Source organism: Lygodium microphyllum, chromosome 23 (assembly GCF_053477565.2).
Source record: "Lygodium microphyllum isolate KBCC chromosome 23, Lygodium_microphyllum_v1.1.10, whole genome shotgun sequence".
Classification (NCBI taxonomy): Eukaryota; Viridiplantae; Streptophyta; class Polypodiopsida; order Schizaeales; family Lygodiaceae; genus Lygodium; species Lygodium microphyllum.
Window position 1 is genome coordinate 65,844,313 of NC_141157.1, and position 11,952 is coordinate 65,856,264.

The 11,952-nt window shown below is 50.0% G+C and overlaps 1 protein-coding gene across 1 annotated transcript in view; it reads left to right on the forward strand.

Moving 5' to 3' along the window:
* The window catches only part of EMB140 (EMBRYO DEFECTIVE 140), an 88,013-nt gene extending 76,374 nt beyond the window's left edge, over positions 1–11,639 (forward strand). Inside the window, exon 16 of the mRNA XM_087664345.1 lies at positions 11,109–11,639. Within this exon, the coding sequence (XP_087520471.1) occupies positions 11,109–11,461 (353 nt within the window). The 3' untranslated portion in view covers positions 11,462–11,639. The remainder of the gene's footprint in view (positions 1–11,108) is intronic.
* The last annotated feature ends 313 nt before the right edge of the window (positions 11,640–11,952 follow it).

Sequence of the window (11,952 nt, forward strand, 5' to 3'; positions counted from 1 at the left end):
GCAATCTACGTTGTGCCAATGTGCACCGTGGAGTGAAGCCAATCCTGAAGTTGGGCCCTAGATGGGGAGTGCTCCATAGGGGGGGAGTAGGTGGAACAGAAGGCAGGGGGGAATAGGTAGGGCAGTGGCAGAGGAGAAGGCAGGGGGGGAAGGCGGAGGAAACAATGCGCCATGAGGCACTAGGCGGGGGGGGGGGGGGGGGAGGGGAGATCTGGTACGATGGCGGGGGTGGAGCACAGTGCACACGATGGCAGGGAGCTTTCGACAGAGCTGATTGTTTTAAGAAATAAACCCTAGCATTTTTCCACATGGTAGCAGAAGTTTAAAAAAGAAAAAAGTAAGCGTGATGGAGGAGACTTAAAGTACAACTAAGCCTAAAGGAAATGGAGTCTAATGAGCCCAGGTTTTTTAAGGATGACATAGGAAACCTAAGAAACTAGCCTAGAGGAAGATAATGACCGAATCAATCATAGATGCCATGAGGCATCAAGTGAGCGGGAATCCACTAACATCCATCGTACCAGTAGCGAACCACTAATGAACACGGATACCAAGAGGTGAAGAAACGACACTACCTCCTTGGGGAAGACCCTCTCTCAACCTCCTTGGAGTGGCACTAACACTTCTAGAAGGCGTTGAGGTTGGTTTGGGAATTGGTAATGGATTCAACTTTGACATGGGTAGAATATCCTTAGCTATGGATGGTGTGATTTTTGGTGTGGATCTAATACCCTTGGCCTTTGAGTAAGTATGGTCATCTACATGGTTGGGTTTCTGGCAAAAGGTACAAAACCTATTTTTAAGGCAAGTAATGCTAGAAGGGTCTTTTGTGATGATTGGACTTTACTTGTCCCTTTTTCCTTCAAAGGAGATTGAGCATCAGCATTTGAACATTGTTTGTGGTGAGGATCAATTGGGAAGGATGGTATAAGGTCTAAGTGTGTAGGTGATTCCTTTTCACTCCCTATTTCCATTAAGAAGGGGATGACTCAGTAGCACAGGAAAGGGATTTGTGCATTTGAGCATTTGGGAAGGGTGGTATAGTGTTTAGGAGGGGGGTTCCCCACACAATGGGACCAAAGGACAAAGAGTGACTTGTGGATACAGGGAAGGTTCATAGTGCACATGTGGTATTCTTGGCGACAAAGCACCGTTGAGCTAAAACATGTTTTTTAGCTGATTAGCATTCTTAAACAGCCCCAAAACACAGTTAATTAGTGAAAAACCCTAAAAAGGGGAGCGGTCCGAGAGAGTTTCAGTGGTCCCCCCAAAACCCTAATTCTTTGGGGCATCCTTCAACATCTACAAATAGACAAGCTGCCCCCATTTAGCCTCATCCCTTTTGTAGGTTTCTCACCCTTGTGTGCAGATTTCAGCCATCAATCTACCTCCACGTGGCTGTCCAGCCTTCGAGACTGTTAAAACCTCTCCATCAGCCCTTGCAATGCCTTGGTTCCTTCCTCCTGGTTGTCGCCCACTCTCTGGCGCCATCTTCTGGGCTGCGTTTGGCATCCACCTGCCATCACCAACATTTCCACCAGCTCCTGGTGCCTGCGTTTGACCCACATCAGCTAGGCGTCAGTCTCCACACCCTCCAACTACCTGTGTTTGGGTTCCCTTTGCTTGGCCATAGTGTGGCTGCTTCTCTCTCCATCAGGCGACATCCTTTAGCTTGTGTTTGCACCCTTTTGGAGCTGCTTGGCATCATCTCTCTCTTTTGCAGTTGTCGCCTTAGTCTCTTCAGCCTCCTGGCATCAGTGTTTTGTAGATTCCTCACTCCACACTCCTACTGGTGGTCACAGACTTGGGATTCGTCTCCGGTGGACATCACTCTCCGACACTCTGCTCTACCTTTGAGTATCTGTACACTCTTACATTCATTTACAATATTCATTCACTTTAGAGTTGTGTTCTTCTCTCCCTTCTTTTGTTTGTGTTTGAGTTTTGAGTTTTGTGTTTAGGGTTTGAGTTTTACTTTCTGTGTTTGTGTTTGTCTCTTTGTGTTTTTGTCATGGTCGTACACTGTGTGTTTCCTTAGTACAAACCCTAGCAGTTTTCTTCACAAGCACTAGGGTGCAAAGTGGTACACCTTGAGTGTAGAGTGATAGCCTAAAATTTGTAACTGATGGTAGGTCTAAAGTAGGGTTCTAGATTGAATGTAGATGAACCAAAGTGTGAAAGGATAGTGGGAGGGAAGGGCAAGAAATGCGAAGGTGAATGTGAAGCACCAAATTCAAACTTAAATGAAATAGAAGACAAAGGATTACTCTCTAAAGCATCTTTGATCATAGAGTGTCTTACATTCAGTCTCCTCATAACTGAGGGAGTAATATTGGCGTAATCAGAATCACACAAAAATGGAGTGTACAAACCTACCATTGGGCTTAATTGTGAAGAACTTCAACCTTTGGATGTGTCTTGAGGGGATAGTCTTTCCTCAATTGGGAGGTGATCAATCTTGTCAATCGAGTACTCCAATTGAGATGCACCTTGTGAAGGGATATGAGACCAAGAAGAGTTGGACCTCTATCAATGATACCTAGTAGAAAGGTTTGTAGATGGAGCATTGTCCTTCAAATCAAGATCATAGTGCCTTAATGAAGCCTCTGTTGCAGGAGTAGCCTGAGAAAATATCAAAGTATCCCAAGATGGAGTGGTTTGAGCCATCGTGAATTAGTATGTGATGAATAGTGTAATCAAGAACAAACCAAGCAAGCCAAGATTGCCTCAAGTGACTCTCTAGAAGAGCATCGGCTTTGATATCATGTAGAGATAAGCTAGGGTTTGCAAAAGAAAACACCTAGTGTATGACCACAATTGAAACATAGGTATAACTCAAACACAAAAGCTTGTGGGAGCAGGTTGAGGGAGTAGCTGTAGATTGACGTCCACCAAAGACAGGTCTGGAGTGTTGTAACCACTTGTTAGAGCTGAAATGATGCTGGAAATGGAAAGGAGGCAGGTTGGAAACCAAAATGCAGCAGTTTTTGGGATGGAACTGGTAAATGCAGCAATATAACCACATGATCACCTGCATCAATCTAGAGCTAGGTGGCAATTGTAAGAGAAGTAACTAATGGAAGGTGGCCTGATCGGCTGCAAAATGCAGGCTGAAACAGGTGTTTGATGATCTCAGCAAACTGGGTAGCAAGCTTAGACTGTGGACACCTCTAAGATGAAGGTGACAATTGGTAGATGACCTCAGTAGTAGCTGGAGAAGAAGATGGCAGCGAAGTGGAGTGAAACACATGTTGACTGAGTTGTGAGGCTGATGGGCACTAGCTGAGGATCACCATGGCAGCAGCTGGAGGAAGCGCTTGATGGATGGAGGGAGCCAGCTGATGGAAGAATTAGGGTAAGCTGCAAAACAAGGGATGAACAAAGTGGCTGGGCAGCCTCCTATTTATAGATATTGGTCCTCCCAAAATTAGGGTTTTGGTTTATGGGACAAATAAACTTTGGTAATTAGTGAGTTTTGGGGCTGTTTCAATAAATAAATAAATAAATAAATAAATAAATAAATAAATATATTGCAAGCAAAATGTGGCTGATTATATTACTCAAAAAAACTAATTACAACGGAGTGCTCATGCTCGACAGACTAGCTGGAGCTGATGAAAGTAAAAAACACATCATGTATACAAGCCTCTCAAGGCTTTCTGGGGGGAATGGGAGCAAGAAGCCATGGAGTGGGGGGGGGGGGGGGATATATCGCCATCTGGGGTTGCTTGCGTGCATCACGAAAAACAGGTCCTGGCCGCCCCAAGTGCGCATGAAATGACCTCGAAGCTCCTGACGAGCCCTGGATTCGCCCTGCACTTGATCCCATTGGCCGGGGAGGGAGTGGATGATGGAGGTCCAGAGCTTTGCTAAGGTTGCCTGTCATAGTGACAGGAAACGGCCGGAACGGCCCCCCGGCACGTGGAATCGCCGTCCTCCGAATGTATCCGTCATGGACCGCGTTTCCAAATGATGGAACGTTCCCTGTCCCGTTTCAGACAGGGAACACGTTCCCTGTTGCATTCCCTGTCTGAAATGGGACAGGGAACTCCATGTGGCAAAACTTACCTGCTCCCGCCTGCATCCTGCTCCCGCCTGCATCTTGCTTCCACCTGCATCCTGCCCCCAACCACCTTCATTCTCTTCCTTCTTCTTCTTTCTTCTCTTCCTTCTCTTCCCTCTCTTCCTTCTTCTTCTTTCTCTTCTTTCTCCTCCCACCTCCAACGTCTTCCTTCTCTTCCTTCTTCTTCTTTCTCTTCTTTCTCTTTCTTCTCTTCCTTCTCTAGGTTTGGCGTTCCCGTTCCTACTTACTTCATGAATTTTGATTTTTAAAATGCCGTTCCCATTCCCACATCCCCGTTCCCTAGGTTTGGCGTTCCCGTCCCCGTCCCCGTTCCCTCCTCTCCACACGAGCTGTGCCACCTCACACGACCAAAGGCAGTGCTTTGGGGTTTCCAGAGGCTGTTGTGTGCAGCGCTTACAACGTCCCTCCTGTATCTGGGCAAGCCAACTTCCCATCACTAAGCCTCCATGTGCCACCAGCCATAAGAAATACGATACCCTCATCGGCCTCCAGCTATCCCATAGGCGGTGCCAAAAGGTCCGTCGAAAAGGCTCCGTGATGATGTGCTCCGCCCAGTGCTTGTTACGTGATGGCACCCACTCCATATCCTTCTGCATTAGTACGTGTCTGCCAATCCTGACAGTGTACTCCAGGAACCTTGGTGGCTTCTTGGCGACTGCAGTGGCTGGCCATAGCCACTCTCCCGGATTCCATTCCAGTTTATCAAGTGGCCTACTCTCCCAGATCCAGAGGCGCCACTCCCTGAGCTCTATCTAGAAGACAAAACGGTCCAACCACCATGTCTTCCCCTGTAGGCCAATCACCTGGATCCTCCTCTATGAAAGGACAACTATCCCCTCATCCTGCTGCCCTCTGTCAAGAGCCAGATGCCCCCCTTCCTGTACGGTGAATAAAGTCCCATGTGGAGCGCTGTGCCCAGTCTACTTGCCACCTGTAGGGAGATGCTTGCTGGTGAAACCTAGCGGCCCATACCTCCTCGGGCTTTATCGGCTCTCGTAATGGGGGGAGCGAGCCACTCCTGAGATATTGCTGCATCTATCTCCCTTCTCCTCAACTCCGCTCCTCTCTGGCAGCTTGATACTCATTGCAGCACCTCCTCGTCCATAGTCCTGTACACCTCCTGCCATGTCTTGATGGTACGAGCCGGGCCGGCCTCCCAACCAACCCACTGGATGTGGGGGTGCTCGCCAATCTGTGTTGCTTCTTGATCTCTGACGTGGGGGTTCTCCAAACCACCGTTTGATGGTTTATCTTCTCCTGGCAGCTTGGGGAGCTTTGGATAAGGGCCTTACGGAGGCCTTGCCACACGCGGAGCAAGCTGTGTAGGAAAGGTGATTTGGGGGGGGAGGTTGATCTAGGCTGACGTGAAGATCCATATCAGGGATGGCCTCCACTCACCTCCAATCCTCGGTCTACAATCCTGAAGACCCTCCTGCAATAGGACCTTCTAGGTTTGCCCTCTTGGTGTGAGGCCGCGGACAACTAGCTTACCCAAGAGGGCCATACTCTGATACTTTGGGTCTATGATCCCAAGCCCTCTCTCTGACCGATGATGGTCACCCACACCACCTTAGCCCTCGAATCCCTAGAACCGTCTGACGACCTGGACCAAAGGAAATTCTGCACTAGGCGGCGAAGCTGCACTATGTAGGATGAGGAGAAGCACCAACACGAGGTGATGCACTAGGCCGTCGCTAGGAGGACCCGGTTAACCACCAAGGCCTGGCCTGCTAGTGAGAGGCGAGTTGTGCTCCAGTAGGTCAGCTTTCTTCTAATAGAATCGAGAACTAGAAGAAACTGTTGGGCGAGAGTGATGTCGAGTCCCACTTGGAACCCTAGGTAACGGACGGTCTGTCCTCTGCTCACCCATCTAAATTCCAGGTGGACGCCCCACTCTGTGCTAGAGTTCGGGTCTTTGAGGAAACCAACCGACTTTCGCTAGTTGATTTTCGCTCCCGCTGCAGAACATAAGACCTCAAGACCCAGCCTCACTCTCTCCAGCATCAACTCATTGTCCTCTATGTAGAGTGCTGCATCATCTACATACTATGAGTCTAGTGACTCAGTCTTCTTTGTCACTGGAAGTCAGAGGCCGCGTAATCTGCTCACACGTGACTTGAGGAAGTGAGATATCGCCTCTGCAAAGAGTAGGAATAGGTACAAGGCCAGGGGGCAATCTTGCCGGACTGATCTCTCCAACTGAAACTCCTTCTCTCACCTACCGCCTATGAGAATCCTGCTGGTGGCCGATCTGTAAAGTGTGGAGACCCCACGGATCCAAGCTTGGGGGAAACCCAACCTCACCATCGTGCCCTCTAGGAAATCCCAGTCCACCTTGTCATAAGATTTCTTGAAGTCCAAGAGTAGTATGGCCAGTCTCTGCCCACTGTGCTGAGCCCACTTTGTTGCCTCAAAGAAGGTGAATACATTGTCTAGGATGCTCCTATCCTGGACAAAGCCTGTCTGAATGATGTCTGGAAGCACGGGGTGTAGTCGTCTACCAATCATCTTTGCTAGTGCCTTATAGACCATCGATAATAAGGTGATCGGTCTCCACTAGGAAAGCTCCAACTGGTCTCCCCTTTTGGGGAGAAGACTTATAAGGCCTGCCGAGAGACTCCCTGGCATCTGTGCTGAGGTGAAAATCTCTTGGAAGGCCATTAGTAAGGGGTCCTTCACCACCTCCTAGTACATGCTGAAGAAGGCCTTAGAGAGGCCATCCTCTCGTGAGCATTTCTGCCCGTCTTGTGTGTGGAAAGCCTCCTCTAGCTCCTTCTCTGTGAAGGGGGCTAGGAGGGAGCGTCCCATCTCCTCTGTGACGAGGGACGAGATGTGATCCCAGACCTGTTGTCTGCAACACTGTTCTTTGGCTGAGGCCGTTTCTTGCTAGAAGAGGCGTCTGTAATAGTCGGTGGCAATCTCCATCACCTCGTCTGGGCTAGAGCGAATCCTCCCATATTGATTCTGAAGGCTGCGTATCTGCTCTCCTGAGGTGCGGGGCTGGTGTGCCTGAAAGAACTCTCTACACATCGTGTCCCCCTTCCATCCCCTAAAGGCTGTTGAGGCATGGAATGAGAACTCCGAGCACTTGTCCTCTAGGCCGGCGATGGTTGCTTGTGTGCACACCTCCTATGCGTGGAGGATAGGATCCCATGGTGCCTCCTGTAGTAATCTCTGCGTAGCTGCTAGGTCTCGCCGGAGTGCTCTCTCCTTCTCCCAGCACTGCTGCTTGGCTTGTAGGGTTGCCTCCTGGCAGATACTGCTCAACGCGGCTAGAACCTTTGCAACCTTCTTTGCGATCTGGGCCCTCCTACTCCACTTCCTCGTCCAAATTTGCTCAATCTGCCTCTTCACCTCCTCTTTCCTGTAGATCGAGTCAGGGATTCGACAAGATCGTGTATCTAGGGAAGATGCCGGGGGATCAAGTGTCAGGAGGACCGGGTAGTGATCGGACAGAGTGGTGCCAGCCAACTGCCCTATTTGACCTCTGCGAGAGCATCCCCACTCTCCCTCATAGAACCTATGCAACCGCTCTAGCAAGGCTCTGCCTAGCCGCCTGTATCCCCACCAGAAGTCCAACGACCTTTCCCTCCTGTGGAACGTTGGGTCTCTCCAAGCATTGCGAGCTCCTACTGCCAATAGGAAGACCTCCCATGCCTTCTGCTCCTCCCTAGCCATGCCCTGGTAGTTTCTGCCTCTACCCTGCTGGTCCTCTAAGGCCTCCAGCTTGTTGAAGTCTCCTCCAACAATCCACGAGTCCACCTTTGGGAGTCCTACCGCAATCTCCACTGAGAACCTGATGTGTGCCCTGACCTCAGCGGGAGCATAGATATTGAGGACTCTGATGTACGAGTCCCCAATATCCAACTTGACCCATAGAACCCTCCTTGCCACAATTGCCCCATGATCCCGTACGTAGGTGGTAAGGCTCGGGCCAATAGAGGTGCATATGCCTCCACTCCTGCCGTGGGCACCGATGGCGTATTTCCAGTAGATGTATGACTTGCTTGGGAGAACCTTCCCTACCTGATGGGCCTGGGCGAGGGTGAGCTTGTGCTCCTACAAAAGCAGGATGTCTATTCGTCCTGCAAGGGCCAGCTGCAACTCCTGCCGAACAATCAACTTCCTGGAACCACGTGCCTCACTGTAGTGGAGACTATTCACATTTCAGGATGCCAGGTTTAGGCTCATGGGGAAACTTGTGATTGACCAAACAAGCATCTGTTCGGTGTGGAAGCTGCTGATGAGGAAGAAGAACTATGGGGCATACAAATACACTTTGCCACAGGTCTGGGTGGCGAACTCCAGTCCCCCATGGTGGCCCTCGGTGGCAGAGCATGGAGGTGATAGATTCTCCAATTGGTACTACCAATGCATTTTTAGCCAAGCTGAGAGTTGTGACTTTGTACACTGGTAGAAAGGAGCCGTCTGTGCGAGGGGCCACTCGATCACGTCCATCGGAGCTCTCCACTGCGGAGGGGCACGCGAGATAATGCTCAAGTGTGGGACCTCGGCACCAGCCCACCAGTTAATGTCCATCATGCAACCTGGCCAGTGTTGTGCAAACAGAGCTAGTCCTTCTTCCATCCACTGGGAGATGTGGTTTGCCACCTGACTCTTCACCTCCTCCTCTATCTGTCATCGTTTAATCCTCTGAGTGAGAGGACTGAAGGAAAAAGGCGTAGTTTGGTCCATTTGGTGGTGCTAGTAGATGGACCTTGCTCCTCCTTGACTTACGCACTATGAAGATCCCCACCTCTAGAGATAGTGGGAATTCTTTGCGCTCCACAGCTCTCAGGTAAGACCACGGGCCACTACGGAAGAACTCCTGTGGTAACAGCTGTGCTTGTCTCAGGAAGGTGTGATGGGCGGCAGGGGCAGATGAGCTGGTGGCTGTGGGGGGGGGGGGGGGCAGGATTGCTGGTGCGAGGAGGATGTGGGCGTGTGTGGCTCATCACCTCCTGTGGGAGGGGGGGGGGGTGGGTCTGGGGGGGGATCACTTGTACCGGGTGTGGATTAGGGGGGTGCTCGGCAGGGGAGGTGGTGGGGGGGAAGAGGATCGAGGGATGGTGGGGTGGTCAGAGGCACGTAGCGAGTGTGGGGGAGGGCTAATGGCCTTGGAAGGGGGGGGGGCTGTGGGTCAGGGTTAGTGGGGGTGGGTGTGGGACCTATGGGATCTCAGGTGAGGTAGTCTGCGGCACGGGTGGTGGATGTGGGGGATTGCTGCCTTGCCAGGTGGGGCGGGCTGTGGAGTGCTCTGTGGAGGGGGGGGGGGGGGGGGTCACTCTCCCTTCTGATCCCTGCTGACGAGGCTGTGTCTAAGAAGCTGGCCACGGCCCACCCCTACCATCTCCCTCTCTGTCGTCTTTGGACCCATGTGAAGCCGTCAGTGTCCACCTGCGGGCCTGTCGGCAAAGTTGCCTTGGCTCCGAAACGTGTGCAAACTGCTGCCTGATGCCCGAAGTCATAGCAGTGCAGACAGTGCCCTGACGATGACCTGCCACGCCTAAAGGAGTGACCTCCTGCCTCAATCTCTTGGAACTCGGGTATACTCTTTGTGTCTTTCACTGCCACTCGTACCTTTGAGACTCCTGCAGCTGTCGCTGCATCTGCGAAAGGGGCAGGAAGAATTGTGCCAAAGAGCTGTCCAAATCCTCCACTAATTGGCTGTACTCCACCGCCAGTCCGGGGAAAATTAAGGTGACTGGATGTTTGAGAAATCTGTTGTGGAGCATGGAGTGTAAATGTCTCCATTGTGAAACCTCTATACCAGGGAACCATGTGAATGACCCCCTTCGTGGAGGCATAGGGCAAGCTCTCCACTAACTCACGAGCTGCATCCGCAGAGGTGAGTCGAACCATGAAGATCCCTTGGCCCATGAGGAGTGCCTCAACGATTTGCGTTGTACCAATGTGCACCGTGGAGTGGAGCCAGTCCCGCAGCTGGGCCCTCGATGGGGAGTGTCCAATGACCTGACCAAAGATTGCTATTTCCTCCAACTCCAGCTCTGTGGCACGGACTGCTAAGAGCTGTTCCTTAGAGAGGATGATGCGCAAGGGGTGTGATTGGGGGGCACTCGCAGAATGCGCCGGCTTCTTGACCAGGGGTTTCCATTGCGCGTCCATGCTGGGAACCTACCTATCACAGTGCTGTGCTACTGGGGGGGGGGGGGGGGGGGAAGAGAACTGTCAAGCAGGAAGGGGGAAGACTGACGAGAGGGCGCAGGGCGGGGGGAGGACTAGTGCAGGTGGCAGTTCAGTCGGAGATGGGGGGCAGCGACGCAACGCGATGGCAGGGAGCTTTTTTTCCAAAATATGCATTACACTGCTCACGAGTGATTAATAATTAGAACTCATCTATTGAAGATTTAATATGTAATGCATCTTTTTGAGCTTCACACTTAATGGTCTGGAAGTTAGTGATCAGGTGGAAAGATTTACGCATGTAGCAAATGGGTTATGTAGGCACTTGGTTCATTATTAGGTGAAACAAAGTGGCACAATTGCCTTCAAGAGAAGTGCCTTAGAGTTGGCTTGCTCTCAAAGTCAGTGTGTTTGAGACTTTAGACTCATCAAAGGTGTTGAAAGAGAGAAATGAGAGACAATGGAAAAATGTTTAACATCATAGGCTTGTTTAAAAAGGTCCATTCTAATTCCTGTGGTGATAGCCTTGTTAAAGAATGTCCACTGTAATTTTTGTGGTAGTAGCCTCATGACTATGCATACCTACCTAGGTTCAGTTGGGGACAAGGGGCTGTTGGCCTGTGTTGGGGGGCTGGTAGCCTGTTGCCCCCAACTGCACCTAGCTATTTATCTGGTGTGTCATGAGCAGAAGGTCATGATTCTGAACACTACAGGGAAAAGCAAGGGGAAAAGAACCCCTTTCCCCACATGGTAAGATGTCAAAAACTTCTGATAGAAATGGTGAAAAGAGGACAGACTTCTGGTTTTTCAAAAAAAAAACTATGGACGTTTTTACTAAATCCTGTAACATTTGCATCTAATGCAATTATTGTGGTTGCAGATCAGTATCCAAATAAAAGGAAAACTGATGGCAAAGCAGGTGAAGGTATGATCGACTCAAAAGATGGCCAGCAACCTGAGCAGAAAGAAGTGAACGTTTCTGAAAAAAGAACTGCTGAAAATGTGTGGTCAAAACCCTTGAAAACCAGTAGTGGACCTGGAGGGAGGCTGAATCCTGTTTCTGCCTTGCATCGTCGTGGTGGCCATGTTCAAATTACAGGGAAGAATACTTTTGCATTGCCCAGATCAGTTGTCAGACCTTTGGGATTCAGCGGGGGTCAGGTGAAGGATGCAGGACAGGAAGAGCCACTGAAATCAAATAAAGATTTCAGAGAGATGCTTCTTAAACATTGAAAGATATAACTGCCCTTGTAATCAAGCTTGAGGTTTCAAGCCCTTGTTTGATTTTGCCAGGACATTGTCACACCTAGTCTGAAATAAGGCATCAAGCACTAATCTGAGCAGACCACACATCACAAGAAAGGAATTTTTGTATGCTCTATTAAATCAAGATTTCCCAAATTGTATAGTTTGTACAGTTTTCTTTTGGTTGTTCACTTTGTTTTAGTGACAACATTAATCCTGAAATATTTTTCATGTGATGAGAGATGTAACAGATGGTTCTTAAAAAGTGGTGCGTTGTTTATTAATATCATTCAAGTTCTCCTGGTCATTGAGGTTTTCATCTAAGTCTGCCATTTTAAGTGATCTACTTAATATCATTTCCTCATTTGAGAGAGAGAGAGAGAGAGAGAGAGAGAGAGCGCTCACCTGCTTGCCAGCCTTCTGTGACACACCCCTGTTGCCCTATGCCTGTGTCGTGCAGGAGTTGGCTGCGATTGCAA